This window comes from Tachypleus tridentatus, chromosome 13, assembly GCF_004210375.1.
Source record: "Tachypleus tridentatus isolate NWPU-2018 chromosome 13, ASM421037v1, whole genome shotgun sequence".
Lineage (NCBI taxonomy): Eukaryota > Metazoa > Arthropoda > Merostomata > Xiphosura > Limulidae > Tachypleus > Tachypleus tridentatus.
In genome coordinates this window covers 204688188-204705504 of record NC_134837.1, presented here as the reverse complement: position 1 = coordinate 204705504, position 17317 = coordinate 204688188, and the positions used below count along the sequence as shown (strand labels likewise).

General features: G+C 35.1%; 1 protein-coding gene across 1 annotated transcript; it reads right to left on the bottom strand.

The window, feature by feature from the left end:
• Nucleotides 1–7546: 7546 nt before the first annotated feature.
• On the bottom strand, nt 7547–10885 carry LOC143238101 (uncharacterized). Its single transcript, XM_076478051.1, has one exon. The coding sequence runs from the start codon at nt 10531–10533 to the stop codon at nt 9535–9537; it is 999 nt and encodes a 332-aa protein (XP_076334166.1). The 5' UTR covers nt 10534–10885; the 3' UTR covers nt 7547–9534.
• Nucleotides 10886–17317: the final 6432 nt, after the last annotated feature.

The window sequence follows — 17317 nt, the reverse complement described above, 5'->3', positions numbered from 1 at the left end:
GCTCTTCTTGTTGTAACTTTATGTTACTTTCTGTTCTCGTCAATCCGTCTTCTCCCTTCATCTCTGTAGTCAAGCTTTCAGTTTTCTTGGTCAAATCACGACGATCAGCAGTAGCTGTAGAGCTAGTTTAGATCTACATATTTTAAGACTTCCAATCAAAGAACCAGTTGACTTGTTATTAGTTTTTCTAAATAATGTTTTTTGTTTATTTGTGGTTAAGCACAAAGCTACATAATGGGCTATCTGTACACCACAGGTACCGAGACTTGGCTTTTAGCGTTATAAGTTTTTAGACTTATTGCTGAGCCACTGGGGTATAAATAAAGTATTTCTTATCTATCTCACATGGAGTAAATGGAACATTCTCAAATACAGAATATAGTCTCCTTGATTTATTAATAGTGCTGATTCTTTACAGTTTCAGATGTAATATCGAAGTTTTCCATACGTATAGCAGTTTCTTTTAATTGCCACCCATTTGGAGGCGTTTCTGTATCCAAAATATTTCTCTCTGTAGCTTCTGAAAACATTAAAACATCTTCTTTTATGCATGTAAAGAGTTGTATAATTAATTAACCCTTTACGTTCTTCTAGATTTTTATGATTACTTTCTATAGTATTTAATCTGACGATTTCATAATTTATAGATGATGGTTTTACTAGTTAATTTAGAGCTTTAACTGATGGAAGTTCTATCTCCAACTAAATAAATTTCCAGAAATGTACCTCCTTTGTTTTGACCTAATGTGCATTTATTCACTTATCATAGGATCTATACATTTATTGCATGTCGGTGAATTCATCACGTTATCTGGGTCATGGCATGGCCTGTTGGTTATGACACTCAACTCGTAATTTGAGGGTTGTGGGTTCGAATCTCCGTCACACCAAAAATGTTCGCCATTTCATCCGTGAGGGCGTTATAATGTGACTGTGAATTCCACTATTCGTTGGTGAAAGAGTAGCCCAAGAGTTGACGGTGGATGGTGATGACTAGCTGCCTTCCCTCTAGTCTTACACTGCTAAATTAGTGACGGCCAGCGCAGATATCCCTCGTGTAGCTTTGCGCGAAATTACAAAACAAAAACCTAAACAAAAAATGAAAGTGTTTCAGGAAAGTTAAATAATAATTTTTGTTCATTTTTCTTTTTGCAAACCACTCCCTTCCAACTAAATGTTACAGTAAGTTCGGTCCTAATTGATGTTAGGTTTGGTTTGATTTTATGGTTCTAACTGTATTAATTATAATTGTGGTCGATATAAACCGTAAAAGGGCCAGGCATGGCCAAGCGTGTTAAGGCGTGCAACTCGTAATCTGAGGGTCGCGAGTTCGCATCCCTGTCGCGCCAAACATGCTCGCCCTTTCAGCCGTGGCGGGTTATAATATGACGGTCAATCCCACTATTCGTTGGTAAAAGAGTAGCCCAAGAGTTGGCGGTGGGTGGTGATGACTAGCTGCCTTCCCTCTAGTCTTACACTGCTAAATTAGGGACGGCTAGCACAGATAGCCCTCACAGATAGCTTTGTGTGAAATTAAAAAAACAAACAAACAAACAAAACAATAAACCGTAAATCCTCATTTGAAGTCTTAGTTGTCACAGGTATTTATAAAAATAATATTATTTGAGCAAATTTATCTTGATTAGCTTATTTAAATGTCATTTTATTCGTGGCTTTACCCCTATTTTGTCTTGATGACAATGCAAAAATCATTCCTGTTTCAACTTCTTAAAAACAAACATGTATGGTTTCCGAGAAGCGAGGACAATTACTTTGATGAACGAAATAGCCAATATAAAGAAGCCTAGGCCTTCAGAGAGAAAGATCGCATTTAGGTCAGCTACCTGAAAAAAAATTTATATAAAGTTACTAAAAGAAACTAGAAACTAAATTCATGTTATTTTGAATAAAGCATTTAAAAACAACATGAAACAAAAAGTATAATTTCTTTTTGTTCCTGACTAGGGGCGCTCCCTTGGTTGTTTTCAGTTGTTGTGGCTCATCTGCAGCAGTTACACATTATCTTCATTTTGGTAGAGCGAGATTAAAATTTGCTTTTTAAATAAAAACGAAAAAAAAAGCTATGTGATGAACTATAAATTAAAATTTCTCTAATGTAAAATAATAAGATTCCCATAGAAATTAAAGTAAAAAAATCTAAAAATTATTTACTTAATGTATTTCATTAATATTTCTAATAAATCATTATTTTGATGTTGTAAATATCTTTGTTTTAATTGATATCTTAAATACTAAGGCTGTTTTATATTATAGAAACTTTAAATACCTCATCTTACAAGATTTGATATGTTTTAAATTCTATTAAAATTCAGGAGAAAGAGAACAGTACAAGACGGTTCGTCAGCATGGTGAAGTTTACTCATGTGAAAAACGTTTAGGAACTGTGATGTTTTTTTTAGGGTTTTAGTATAAAACATGGTAAAAATATCAGAGGTTAAGTAGTCTAGATAAATTAAGTTTCAAGAAAACATGCTGTCTATGTAGACTTCCTTTGCTGAGCAAGTCGCCCATTTTCTTCAGACACTGATACTGTGTATATAATCAACCTGGTAGATGACGTACCCAACACAGAGTGGTACCAACTTAGGTGAATATAGATGTGAGATATCCCTCTAAAATAGTCAAGGGTACTGATACATCTCAATATTTGACCAAATGTGCATTATAGGTCAGCTTGCACTTTTTTAAGTCATCAGATTTCGTTAAGCCTGATCTTTGACTTAAGCCTGTCAATTTACTTGTATATAGTAGAATCCAAACCAAAAGAAGCTGAAAGATGAAACGATTTTCATACTTTATTAAGCGTCTGGGATACATATCAGCTTATTTATGTATCATTTGTTCTCAATGAGGTTTTCTCATAATTTAACATTATATGCGAGAATATTGATGTCTGAAGTAAGGCCTGACAAATAGCATAAAAATCATGTTTTTCTTCGTCTGCAAATAGGATGATATTTATAACTTTAAATAACATGTTTGTAAGAAATTATTATTTGTACAATTTTCTCTCTCTCTTCTGGAATGAAATAATTTTATTGAAAATGTAAGTAGCTGAAAAAGTTTGTTTTGTGGTTATTTATTCGAAAAAATTGCCATGAGAGAGACGTAATGCATAACGTTACCTGATAACGATTTTTACTATGAAAAAGTGATATTGTGTTTTCCCTTCAATCTGTATCTTATGCGCACTTGCTAAAGGGGTAGGGGTCAAAAATAACCATCTCTAATTTTGAACTACTAGCTAAAGTGATTGAAGTAGTTATTTCCATAGTGGATTTATCTAAACAACAGAACAGTGGGATTGAATGTCACATTAATAACGTTTTCACAGTGAAGAGTAAGGATCGTTTCTAGGGCCATCACTTATCAAACCCTGGAACCTTCGATCTGCAGTCTTACACACTAATCAGTGAGCTATGTCTAGCCCATGTGACCACACAGTATGTCTGCTGACTCACACCATTAGAAAGTGGGTTTCGATACCCGTTGTGGGCAGAGCACGTATACCCATTGTGTAGCTTTGGGTTTAAATCCAAACACTCATTCACCCAGCTCATGTGGGAAAAAGACAAACTAAAATTAAACCTCACACAACCTTTCGATAAGGGTTTTAAGAAAGAAGCTCAAAAACACACAGAAACTGAGACCTAGTAGATGTGCCTCAGTTACCAATGGTCACCAAATGGTACGACCTCCGCATTGACCTGGACAGCAAATACATGAAATGTAAGAGTAGTAAATATAATTCAGGTTTTTGCTGGGCATGCGCTTAAACAAAACACAATAAGATTATTCTAGTAAGGCAAAAGAGTCTCCAGAGGCAGAAACTGTTTCCCAACACTGATTTTGGCATGTTGTGAGGGATTAACTAATGTCAATATTTAGTTTTCTTCATCACCATCTCGTGGTCCAATAATTATACTATTATACCTCAGTCTTATTTAGTAGAAAGTTCAAAGTCGTTCGTTAACACTTTGACGCCCGGAATGAAAAAAAATATGATTATGAATATATATATACTGTTCTTAATTTTAATCACAGCTTTTCTCAATTTACATTTTTCAGTTAAAACATAACATTTTATTTACTTATTTTCGAATATCCGAGCTAGGTATGGAAGAGCTAGTCCTTATGTACTCAAGAGGTAGTTCTTTTGTACACAAGAGCTAGTCCTTATGTATATCGTCCTTCTGTAGCTCGGCACTAAAACTCTAAAAATAGGGTTTTGATAACCCCAGTAAACACAACACACAAAACAAACTGACTCGTATACTGTTTGTTCGGCATTCGTAATGTTTCCAAGTTAGTCAAACTTACATCAGGGTAGATGTTTTTTCAGGATAAAAACTGTTTTTACCCGAAAATCACAGGTTCGTTTTATATGCTTTATGGTTGTTTTTACCAAACATTTCGAAATGTTGTGTTTCCATAAAAACTATCGCTTAAATCTTTGTATATTTGTTTACATTTATCTGTTCATTATCTTATGGAACGATAAATTTCAATCACCATGATGTTATAATGAGTCTTCCTGTTTGATGACGATCTGTGAAAGATGTTGTTTGTGTTAACTTGTCTTATATCTTAGTTGATAGTGTAAACATTATTACTTATTTTATATAATTGAATTTTGGCTTAAGTCTCGTTTGGATGTGTAACTATTATTGTTTACTTCTTATAACTAAAAGTTGGGTTAAGCCTCGTTTGACGGTACAGATATTGACTATAGCTAAAGGCTACCTTAAACCTCGTTTGCAGGTGTAGATACTACTACATATTTCTTACAGCTAAGGTTTGTGTTATGTCTCGATTAACGGTCTAAATATCATTGCTATATTTATTTCTAAAAATTGTCTTAAGCCTCGTTTGGAGATGTAAGTAGTATTGCTTATTTCTTACAGCTTGAGGTTTGTTAAGTCTCGTTTGGAGGTGTAAGTAGTATTGCTTATTTCTTACAGCTAGAGGTTTGTTAAGTCTCGTTTGGAGGTGTAAGTAGTATTGCTTATTTCTTACAGCTAGAGATTTGCTAAGTCTTGTTTGAAGGTCTACATATCATTGCTATATTTATATCTAAATGTTTCTTAAACCTCGTTTGAAAAAAGTAAATTCTTTTGAGTTCATTAAAAACCTATAAACTTCTAGAGAACTTTCTACACTTGGCTAGAGATCCAAATTCCTAAAAACATATTTCTAGTTGCACAACGTGTTGTAATTGGTTTTTAAAAGAGTGAAGCGGTAACATGCTTAAAACATAACAACGTATAAATTTCTGTAGCGGGAAAACCTTAGTTACGTTTTGGTGAGTGGGTAAATATTTAAAACACGTATCGATAAACCTGGAGAGAACCATAAAACCTTTTATTTTTAGATGCGTGCATAACAAATAAATACGAGTACGAATATAACGTAACTATAATAAAGTTGCTTCGAATCGATATAAGGATCGATTTGTTTGTTAAGTAATTCCAAAGTTTGACAGATATGGTTTGGTTAATAATTCCAAGGTTCTACAGATACAGTTCATGTTAAATAACTCCAAGGTTTTACAGATTCAGTTCATGTTAAATAACTCCAAGGTTTTACAGATACAGTTCGGCCCGGCATGGTCAAGCGTGTTAAGGCGTGCGACTCGTAATCTGAGGGTCGCGGGTTCGCATCCCCATCGCGCCAAACATGCTCGCCCTTTCAGCGGTGGGGGCGTTATAATATGACGGTCAATCCTACTATTCGTTGGTAAAAGATTATCCCAAGAGTTGGCGGTGGATGGTGATGACTAGCTGCCTTCCCTCTAGTCTTACACTGCTAAATTAGGGGCGGCTAGCACAGATAGCCCTAGAGTAGCTTTGTGCGAAATTCAAAGATAATGTAACAAACAATACAGTTTGTGTCCACATGGGATATTGTTATCAGTTGATGACATCATCATAATCTTGGTCATTCCTGTAACAAACGTTTACTGTTTATAGTAATATTATTCGGGAATACAAGCTTAATAATAGAAGTAATGTGAACATGCCACACATCCTTGTCTTCTGGACATTCAGTGGGCTATATCTGGTGTATGTTATTTATTACACATTTTTGTCATCTAGTGTATATTATGTATCACACACCTGTGTCTCCTGGATATATGGTAGGTTATAAATAGTGTATGCTGTTTATCACATTGCGTTGGTTTAAAACCAATTATAATTTTAATGTTTCAAGTGTTTATAGTCTCGTATCTTCAAACGACCTGGCTGGTAATAATGAATATTCTAAGTTGTCAGTTATTGAATACTCCAACTTTTAATTTTTTTTAATGGACCTGACGAAGAGCTGTTAAGTTTATATACCTTTCTTTGTACCGTAGTTCTGTACTCTTTGATTCCACGTACAGAGTTTCTTTTTCCTACGTACATGTATACAGATGATGATGCCTGGAAAGTCGGTCACTACACGTTAATCGTATCTCTCGAGGTTTGTTTGGTTTTTATTTGGTCACGTGTCGAGGTTACCTGCTGCATGAATTCTTACTGACTCCATCAGGAGACGTGAAAATTAATTTTATTGTTGTTCCAAAACCGAGTTTCCCGAAAATTTTGTTTCCACAAAGGTCGTGTATTTTTCCAGTGCAGCCCTCCATACCCTTGTAGATTAGTGATAAGTTTATGTACTTACAAGTCTAAAATTCAGAGTTCAGTTCCCCGCGGTGGCCAGTGTGCCCAAAGTTCCACTAAGAAAACATCAAGTAAATCTGTGATATGTCCATTGTGGTCCTACAACTCTAAAGTTGAGAGTTTGATTCTCTCGCGGTGAAAATGGTGTGGATGGCTGTTCTCCGTTTAAAATGTTCAAACAAATCGATGTGGCCCGTGGACATAATTAATCGACTTAGCACGAGTAGATGTTACTAAACCACCAAGATAGCCACCACCAAAGCAGTGAAGATTTCATTTACCTTGGTTAACTCGTGCTCACGTTCAAAGTGGTTCGAACATATCAATAATTTAATACCGTACAGTCTGAATTCGGGGAGATGGTGACAAAAGCTGGTGAAATTAACGTATATTAAAATATTTCTTAGCCTGAATTTATAGCTGGGTTAGAGAAGTAGGACCTAATCAGAGCCTCGCGGTGATGATACCCCTCACCAAGGTTTTATAAAACTGACGGTCTGACCTCGGTTTATTTGGGATGGGGTAAAAATATCCACCGTTTATGTAAACGGATAGTTCGCTATTTTAACCCTAAATTTAGTTCCATTTAATGACTTTGTAATGAGTTTTCTGTATAGAAGAAGTCTACATAATGTAATGATGTTTCTGACCTCTAGGTTACGCTGTTAGAAGCCACTTTATGTTTGAGTTTTTACACTATAGATAATTAACACATTTTTACTTCACTCTAAAGAATATAACTTAGTTTATAGCAGTAAATTAGACCAGAGTAGACTAAAAAACCGACGATAAACAATTGTTTGTGTAGATTTATATTATTTGACATTTAAACTTTTCAGAATTCTATCACATCAAAGCCAGTATGAGCCAGTATGGACTTCTTTATTTCGGAACTTTGCTGTACATCCATCACGCTGTAGAGAAGAAGCCTACAAATACATTATTAAAATAATTCTTAATATTTCAAAGCCAAAGAAAGGAGGAATTATCAAAATTCTCAAACAACTGAGAGTAAATAAATAGTTTTATAGTTTTGTCTGCAAGGAAACTTGACAGTACAGGTTGGACGTATCAAATGAAACTAACATATTCACATACTTTTCAAACATAGACGCACAGGAAGGACAATATTAAGACTTATCAAATAGTTCACCTTTCCATTCTCCGAAGTTTTCGACTTATTCACACTGAACTGCATAAACACATGTTTCGGTAACAGTTTTCTTTTATAATTTACCTTAATAACCGTGATTAATAGGAAACCCTGAAGGACAACAACAAAACAAAACAGACAATCTTCACGTGCAACATGAAAAAATAAAACTTTCAAATAACTCAGAATATTATAGAAATCATGTCATCCCTAGGAGTTTAGAATTTGGTTTTTTATATGTACATGTTTGCTATCATTAGTAAGACGTAATACAACAACAACAAAACAACTAGGATTAAAACTTCAACTAATAAAAAAAAATGTGTTGTTATCGAACAGAAATAAAATCTGATAATAATAACCAAATTTTGTTGCATAACATATCCAAAAATATTAAACACATCTGAAATCCATAAAAATGTTTTGTTATTCACCAGGCTTTGGTTTATCCTGTACTTTCCCATTTCTAGTCCAAATTTAATGTTTAAAATGCAGAAACTAAAAAGTTAACACATAAAACAAAATCAATCTTTTATAAAGACTTTCTGAAATAATTAACAATTTCCGTTAATGTGTGTGTTCCTCTGTTCATTATTTTATTTACATGCTGTTAACAAACTCGTGGGAAACTTGTATAACTCGTTATACATCTTTTCCCTGGCAGCTGTCAACATTGTTGCAAAGAAAAATTTCAAATCTTTTAAACTTTCATGTTTACAATGTGCGAGATATTCTACAACGAAAAAACAAAAATACACATTTTATTTTGATTCTTAAGTAAACACACGTATATGTGTGTGTGTGTTTTCCTATAGCAAAGTCACATCGGGCAATCTGATTAACCAAATCCCTGATCACACACGTATATATTTAAAACAACTTTAAGTTTCGTACCACCGTTTCGTTTTACAGAAAAATAAAATAATTTTTGTCTCACAGAGCACATATAGAAACTGTAAGTTGAAACGTTCCTTTAGAAAAATAATAGTATATATGACATTTTTGTTCTTGCCCTCTAGTGGCTTATGATGATCAAATTTGGGCTTAGATACCAGTGGTGGGCAGAACACAGGTAGCCAATCGTGTTGCTTTGAGGTTAGCAACGAACCAACCACATCCTTTGTCACTGAACATAATAAAAATGTGTAATATATAGTTATTAGAAAAACAAACAAACAAAAAACTTTAACATATTTTCGTTATGTTTTCAGTTGAAACTGCACAGTTTTTAAAATATCAGATTAACATTTGTGGTTTGTGTCTCAGTGAACAGAGTCTAGGCTTAACATAAAAGAAAAGAAAAGAAAGGAAAACAAAACCAAGCACGTGAAAGGCTTCAACTCGGTCATACACGTACTACGAACTTATTTCTCAACAATCCTCGCTAGTTGTGGCTACATTCTGACTACTGTGGTTATTACAGACTTATTTCATCAGAAGGATACACTTAGCACGTGCCAGTCTATTATTACAGCTCACTTTATATCCTACTCGGCTATTTGTTTCACAAAACACTCAGTTTTTCACATATACACATAATTTTCCTGTTCGGTCTCTAACAGTGGTGATATATATGCATATATATATAGTTACTTATTTTAAAAATATAGTCTACTTTAATGTTTTTTCTTCTACGTTTCTCTTAACATCAATTAATAACAAATAAGTATTTGGCACAGGGAATAGTTTTGTTCTATTTCATATTTCTGTAGTTTGTAAAATGGACGATAGAGGGACTGAAACAGGAATAGAGGAACTCCTGTAAGAAGTAGGTGGTCCTCCCGTGGCTAGGCCAATCAGCTTTGCGCGCCGGTGTACCTTTAGATGCTTAGCCAGATGATCAGATCTGGAAAAGCGCTTCTCACAAATCTGACAACGATAAGGTTTGATCCCCGAGTGGGACCGTTTGTGGCGAGCCAACTCATCCGATCGAGAGAAACGCCATCCACAACCGGGCCACTGACAGGCAAAGGGTTTCTCACCCGTGTGTCGTCTCAAGTGAGCTTTGAGGTGTGAACTCTTGGAGTAGACTTTGTTACACCCTTGGTAGGTGCAAAAGAACACCTTCTCGTCATATTTAGCCGATGATCCGGTAGCACCCGCCCTTTGTGATCCTCTTTGTTTTCCTGCTGAGGTTTGGGGGAAACTTGACAACGAGGAGCAACTAGTTACGGGGACAGTAGTTGTCTCTGTGGAAATGCTTCTGTTCAAAATGCTTTGGTTAAATCTATCGAGGGATCCTTGCGGACGAAGAGCTGTTGTGAAGTTGTCAGAGACAAGCTCAGAAATGTTCGGTTCTTCCTCCTGAAATCGTGACGTTAAAGTTTTTAACCCTACACCTAGGACGACCAAGTCGTCTTCACACGTCCCAAAGTCGATGGAAGAATACAACTCAGAACGTGAACCAGATTCTCGGCTAAAGTTGTTAGAGGAGTTGGAGGTAGTGTCGCTTGACAAACACGATAAATTACTAAAGCCTGAAATTTCTTCTTGTGTCAGTGTGGGTCCGGCCCACGTGCAATCCCACGACCCTAGATAACCGCCAACTGACTGAATAGCTGGTTCCTTTACCCGAAGCTCTGTCGTCTCTCCACTGTCAAGTGGCAGCTGGGATATGAGGTAATCCAAGTAGGTATCCAGGTCTTGTAGCGACCAATCGTCGCAGAGGAGCTGCCCGAAGTCACCAAAATCTTCCATGTTGCAGTTAGAGGGTGGCGACAGATTCACGTTGTCGTGCAGGTGAAGACATATCGTGAGTCCGTTAATTACGTGAAGGAAAGCGCATGAGCACGAGTCAATACACGTTCTCGCGTTAACAGCATAGCTTATCCAACTACGAATTATTCGAGAACGTGAACTGAGAGGATGTTTGATTGTTGGAAGTTCCGTGTTCAGCTAGCACTTCACAAATACCACTGGCCAAATTTACATTACGTACAGACATATCACAGAAATAATATCTTAATTTCTAAACTATTAGGAAGAATGGAGAAATATTGTAAGCTTACCCCCTTTATAAATCTTTCTTATCGCGTTCTTTACTTTTACTTTGGATCTTATGAACGAGTTCAGATAGTCGAGATGTGCCCTGATTGGCCACTTAGTTAGCACCAATAGAAACAAAACTAAACACGTGGTTACAAAGAACAGCTGTGTCTGGTGGGAAGATTCCTAAAGGTTTGATGCTGACCCCGATATTTGTTGATCTGAGGTGAGCGCACGTGGCCACAAGCGTCTAATCAGATTACATTCACAGTCTTGTCTACAGGATCATCTGTTACAGAAGACATACAACTATTGTCTCCATCTTGAGACTTCTAGAAGTCCATTGTGTGTTGGTTAAAACTAATAATATTTATATGATAATTTAAGAAATATATAACGATCATGTTCTAGATTATTACAAAATAGCTGGACGGAAATTCATAATTAATGACAGGTTATCTGAAGACGTGAAATGTAATTGTAAAAAAACACACACACACAGAGGGTGAAGTAATGGTAAAAAGACACGAAAATGTCCATAAGAACCCATAAAACTAAAAATTTGTACGTACATTCTCATGGACCTAATGAGCCTCCATACCAATTTTGGTGAAGATTTATCCACACTCTGCGAAATATTTATATGGACATACAACAGACAATACTGTTAAATGTATATAGATTAATAGAAACACGTGTCATGGCTGGGGGATGTAAGACCGATAACAAACAAACGTGTAAAAATTACAACTTTTAATTAACATGATTGAACATACATAGATCTTTAAAAATTAAAATGTTCTAATCATACAAATAGACTAAATAAAAAGAAGAACTAAACCTGTTGTAGAAAGTGCACTTGTTATATTCATGGAAACCTAAAACACGGCTAAGGTGTAGTTCAGAAAATCGAAAGCTCGACACTTTGAATTCTGCACTTCTAAACTGATAGCTCAAACAACCACAACCACAAGTTTGAAATAATCGTAACTACATCACGATTAGTAACAGCACGATGTTTCTCTAGAATGTCTTATGCTGACACCTGTTGTTGCTTTTAAGAACTATCAAGTGCTTACGATTTTCACCGCATACTCGAGACGAAGTAAATCTGAAGGCATCAAGTTTGTCTTCTATATCCGAAACCTGTGTCCACTGTGTTAGGGCGCTCGACTCGCAATTTGAGAGTCCTGAGTTAGAATCCCCGTCATGTTCGCTCTTTTGGCCATGGGGGTGTTATTATGTGACGGTCAATCCTACTTTTCGTTGGTAAAAGAGTAGCCCAAGAGTTGGAGGTGGATGGTGATGACTAGCTATCTTCCCTCTAACATTACACTGCTAAATTAGGGGCGGCTATTACAGATAGCCTTCGTGTAGTTTTGCTCGAAACTCAAACCAAAACAAACGAACTTCGTTAAAGGCAAACAAGGTGTAATGTGAAGAACAGTAGTCTAAGATCGGATCTGATGATCGTAGAGGCTCATTAATTACCTTTGTCGATAATTTCCTCTGACGCAATTAGGGAAAGCGCTTCTCATTTCTGAGGTGGTAAGATGTAAATGAATGGTAAACCTAAGAGCTTATATAGCTAAATTTCGGGTTTCAATCCCTGCTGTAGGCACAACGTAGGTATCCCATTGGACAGTTTTTTTTAAGTAAACAATAGAACAATGACGGGTTTCCATCCCTGTTGTAGGCACAATACAGATTGCCTATTGAACAGCTTTGCACTTGGACAACAGAAGAACAACGACATCTGGTGTGAACTTTTTATGAAAAATATAATGTACCTCAAAGTGCGCAGGCGTGTATGTTTCATAAATATTACACGGAGATGTGGAAATACAACAATCGTGAAGTATTTCAAACAAACTGGTACAAAATTAATAAAGAGAAAAAAACAACAACTAGAAAAACAAATCTAATTCAAAACTTAACTAAATGTTCTTTGAAGCTCTGGAATACAAATGGAAGAGTTGAATATTTTCATCAAAGTTAATATAATTATAATCTAATTTGCTATTTTAGTCTCAAAACGAGGAATTATATTTTTATGGCATATGTTTCCCATAATGCAATTCTTCTGTGACGTCAGGCTCAAGTTTGTTCTCTTATTCATTTTGGGAAGAATTTGATCTGACTCATTATAGATGGTTTCAGTAAGGAAACCTCTACATCTGATACCTGAATGTCGTGGTTTCAGTGAAGAATTCACTGCATTGGATACTTGGATGTAGTGGTTTCAGTAACTTTGGTGTTTTTAATTACTGTGAAATGTACACATATATTTTATTCCTTTCAGGTTATCGTAAACAAAGATAAAAATGTAGCTGTGTCCACACTGAAGTATCCATGAAGAATTAGTGCTACACAATTGTGGGTCATTGACTCGTGACAAACACACTGTAGATGTCGCTAATGTTATAGACTTCTAAATCACACAGAATAAAGTGGTTTTTTTTATAGAACTGTAAATTGGATGAAAATATCGTACATTTTCTAAGTAAGTTGCTAAATAATTAGGAACTTTCATAAGTGCAATGTTACTTTTAATTAGTCGCTTCTGCCAAGTGACAATTTATTGATGACACTGTTCTTGTAACATTCTAAGGAAACAACAACATATTTTAAAACTGTTTATTTAACAATTAAAAATACTATTTTGATAAAACACGGTAACGTTTAGTTTCAATCAATTTATCCATCTTCCCCTACTTGTCTAGGTCATGAATATACGTATCTAACCCTTAATTAATTCAATAACACCGCATTGGACCAGTTTCACCTGGTTTCATGCAACAGTGATGATCAGTTTCACTTGGTATCATTTAACAGCTGTGATCACTTTCACTGTTTCATTCAACAACTGTGACCAGTTTCACCTGGTTTTGTTGTACAGTTGTGAAATCACGAGCGTGTATGTCTTTTTCGATTCGTGTTGGTTGTCGGTAGATTTGGTGTGAAAACCTATACAGGTAAGATGTTGTTGGGATTAAGGCAAAAAATATCGATAACTAGCGAGGATATCTAATTGATGAACCAATTAACAGTAGGTTTGTTATTAATAAACCCACCATTAGTCGGTTTGTTCTTGATGAACCAACCAATAGCAGATTTGTTCGTGATGAACCAACCATTAGTAGGTTCGTTCTTCATGAACCACCTATGAGTAGGTTTGTTCTTGATGAAACAACCATTAGTCGGTTTGGTATTGATAAACCAACCATAAGTAGGTTTGTTATTGATAAACCCGCCGTTAGTCGGTTCGTTCTTGATGAACCAACCAATAGTAGATTTGTTCGTAATGAACCAACCATTAGTAGGTTTTTCTTGAGAAATCAAGCATTTGTAGGTTAGTTCACGATGAATCAACCATTAGTAGGTTTATTCATGATGAACCAACCATTAGTAGGTTTGTTCTTGATGAATCAACTATTAGTAGGTTTGCTATTGATAAACCAACCATTGGTCGGTTTGTTTTTGATGAACCAAACAATAGTAGATTTGTTCTTGATGAAACAACCATTAGTAGGTTTGCTATTTGACTTTGCATAAAACCTACTTAGAAGCGTATATTAAATTAGCTATATTATTTAATTCGTTATGTTTAAATGTTATCTGTATGGGTAATTTGCTTTAATCAGACGTTAATGGTAATTCTTGGTATAATTAAAATTTTCTTAAGTTTCATAAAACACTTAAGAACAGGAATGACCGACAAACTTGTTGAAATTAATTTATCTTTTGAGGACAAAGAGAAAAGTCAATAGATAAGAAAATATTCAGTGCTAACTATAGGAGAAATAACACAATTACACGAAGACAAGGATAATATGGAAATTCAAATATAAAAGAATTTAAGTAAAATAAATTTAGTTTATTTGTAATTTAGCACAATAAGAAGGCTTTAGTAACATTCCTACTTATCGTTGTGCCAGGGCATAAACTAAAGAGAGAAAGTGAATAGAATCAGAAACTTAAAGTAAAAAATAAATATTTGATAGGTAATAGAGAACAGATAAAACCTATTATAGAAGGATAAACGGAGTTGTATAGGAGTCACAAATAACCCGAGAAGAAAAAAAAAAAGATATTTAAAGAATAGATAGAGCAATGAGGATTACAGAAGAGATGAACGTAAAACATGGAGAATGAGATAAAGAAAGCGATTCTAGAGGGCGGACGAAAACGATCAGGAATTGTTTGTTTGTTTTTGTCAATTTCGCGCAAAGCTACACGGGAGCTATCTGCGCTAGCCGTCCCTAATTTTGCAGTGTAAGACTAGAGGGAAGACAGCTAGTCATCACCACCATCGCCAACTCTTGGGCTATTCTTTTATCAACGAATAGTGTGGCGGGGATTCAAACCCGCTACCCTTCTACTGTGAGTCGAGTGCCTTAACAACCTGGCCATGCCGTGCCCGATCAGGAATTGAGAATTGGTTTATTTCAAAACTTCGGGCAAAGCTAAGCAAGATTAATACATCCTTAATTTTGCACTAAGAGGCTAGAGGGATGGTAGCTAGTCAACAGCACCTACCGCCAACATTTTTTTACCTTATATATATATATATATAATTTTATTTGAATTTTGTGTTCATGTTTGACATTTCTTTGTTATTTGTATACTGAATTATTTTAGGCTTACCAGTGGTTGGACTGTTTATTTTCTATTCGATTGTATTGTTGGATAGCTACCTTCCAGTGATTGGCTACAGAGAGTGAATGTGTAGTTTTGATTACAGAAACTGAATCAGGTCCTTTAATTGTTTCAGTTTTGTTTGTCTGTTGTTCTTCAGCTGATTATTACTCGTGTTGGTTTTAGTTGTCAGAACACTACATACAACATTCTTATGATAAATAATGGATACATTTAAATAATATGCTATATATATATATACACACACACACATACACGTACATTTATACTGCATTTACGATATAAAAATAAGTCAGGTGTGGTCTAGTGATCAACAAGTCGGACCGTAAATCTCAAGTACATGGTTTGTGTTCCGTTAAAATAAAATCACACTCAGTACTTTAGGGCCATGGGTGTATTATGGAGTGACAGTTAAAACACACTCTTCGATTAGAGTAGACATTCCCTTGGTCTATCAGTTCAATTTAAGGACGTAACGTAGGCAGTTTTGTATAACTTAAGGAATCAAACCTAAACAGTTTTGTATAACTTAAGGAGCCAAACCTCAACAGTTTTGGATAACTTAAGGACGTTAAACCTAGACAGTTTTGTATAAATTGTTGTTCTCTGTAATACTTGTATCAACTAGCACAATGTTCTTAATAATGTTTATATTTCACTTGTATCAACAAGAACAATAAAATATTATTTTGTATATGATTTACTCCTAACGATATTTTGTTGGTTTACGTCAAACAAACTCTCACGTGCTTCCTGTCAGCTGATGCCAAAGTTTGCATCTTTCAAGTGTCCTTTTGTCTTTCTAAATGTAGATAATTGTTATCAAGCAGAATGACAATCGATACAATTGAAAAAATGTACTTTATCTAACCCTTGATAGAATTATTTCTAGAGAACTACGATAATGAGCATTGTTTCTGAATCTGTTTGAATTTTCTTTCATTCACCCCCGCGAAGACTGAGAAAATACTTACACCAGCAGCATGAAACTTTCATCAAATAAACATCTTCTGTACTGTTGTGATATCTTATAACTTTAGCACTACAGCCTTCGTCTAGTGAGCTTTTTCTAATCAAAACCTTCCATTTCTGTAAACATACTACCACTCTTGGTTTGTTCTCAGACAGCCGAGAGTTCGAGGGTTAACTTAATCTCGATTAAAAACGACTGTTTTTATATTCATTTATCAAAACTTTACTTTCTTATACACAAACATCGTTTCTTAATAGCAAGAATTATTAAATTAATTAATTAATATTAAATATTAACTTATTCCTAGGTGTCGTTGAAAGATGAACGTTTCTAATAATAAAAGTGTATTTTGTTTTGAAATTCTTCCACAGAAGTAGATGAACAACCGACAACATTCGAAATAGAAATTGAAAAAAATGGACTCATGCTTTTTCATAACGTTTTAGGACTGGTGAAGTTTTCACACGTCCTTGTAGTATAATAATTTAGTGACTCTAAAACAAAAACTACGTATGGGAAAAGTTAGCTTGTTGAGAACTGATATTTTTAAACACTACACTTCTCGATTGGTTTAAGAACAAGAGTTTACATGATACAGATGTTGTTACATCATGTTATTTACACCGTAGTTACTAGAATAACCATGTTATGAATGTTGTTACATCATGTTACTTAAACTTTAGTTACCAGGTAACCATGATATGGATGTTGTCACATCATGTTATTTAAATTGAAGTTATCAGGTAACCATGATATGGATATTGTTACATCATGCTATTGAAACTGTACTTACCAAGTAACCCTCAGGAGGATCAAGAAACGAAACTTTTGTAGTTAAGGGACTGAAACTGAACTTTATTACTC

Excerpts from the sequence above, each read along its gene's own strand:
- LOC143238101 (XM_076478051.1), bottom strand. The coding sequence starts at position 10,533 with ATGGAAGATTTTGGTGACTTCGGGCAGCTCCTCTGCGACGATTGGTCG.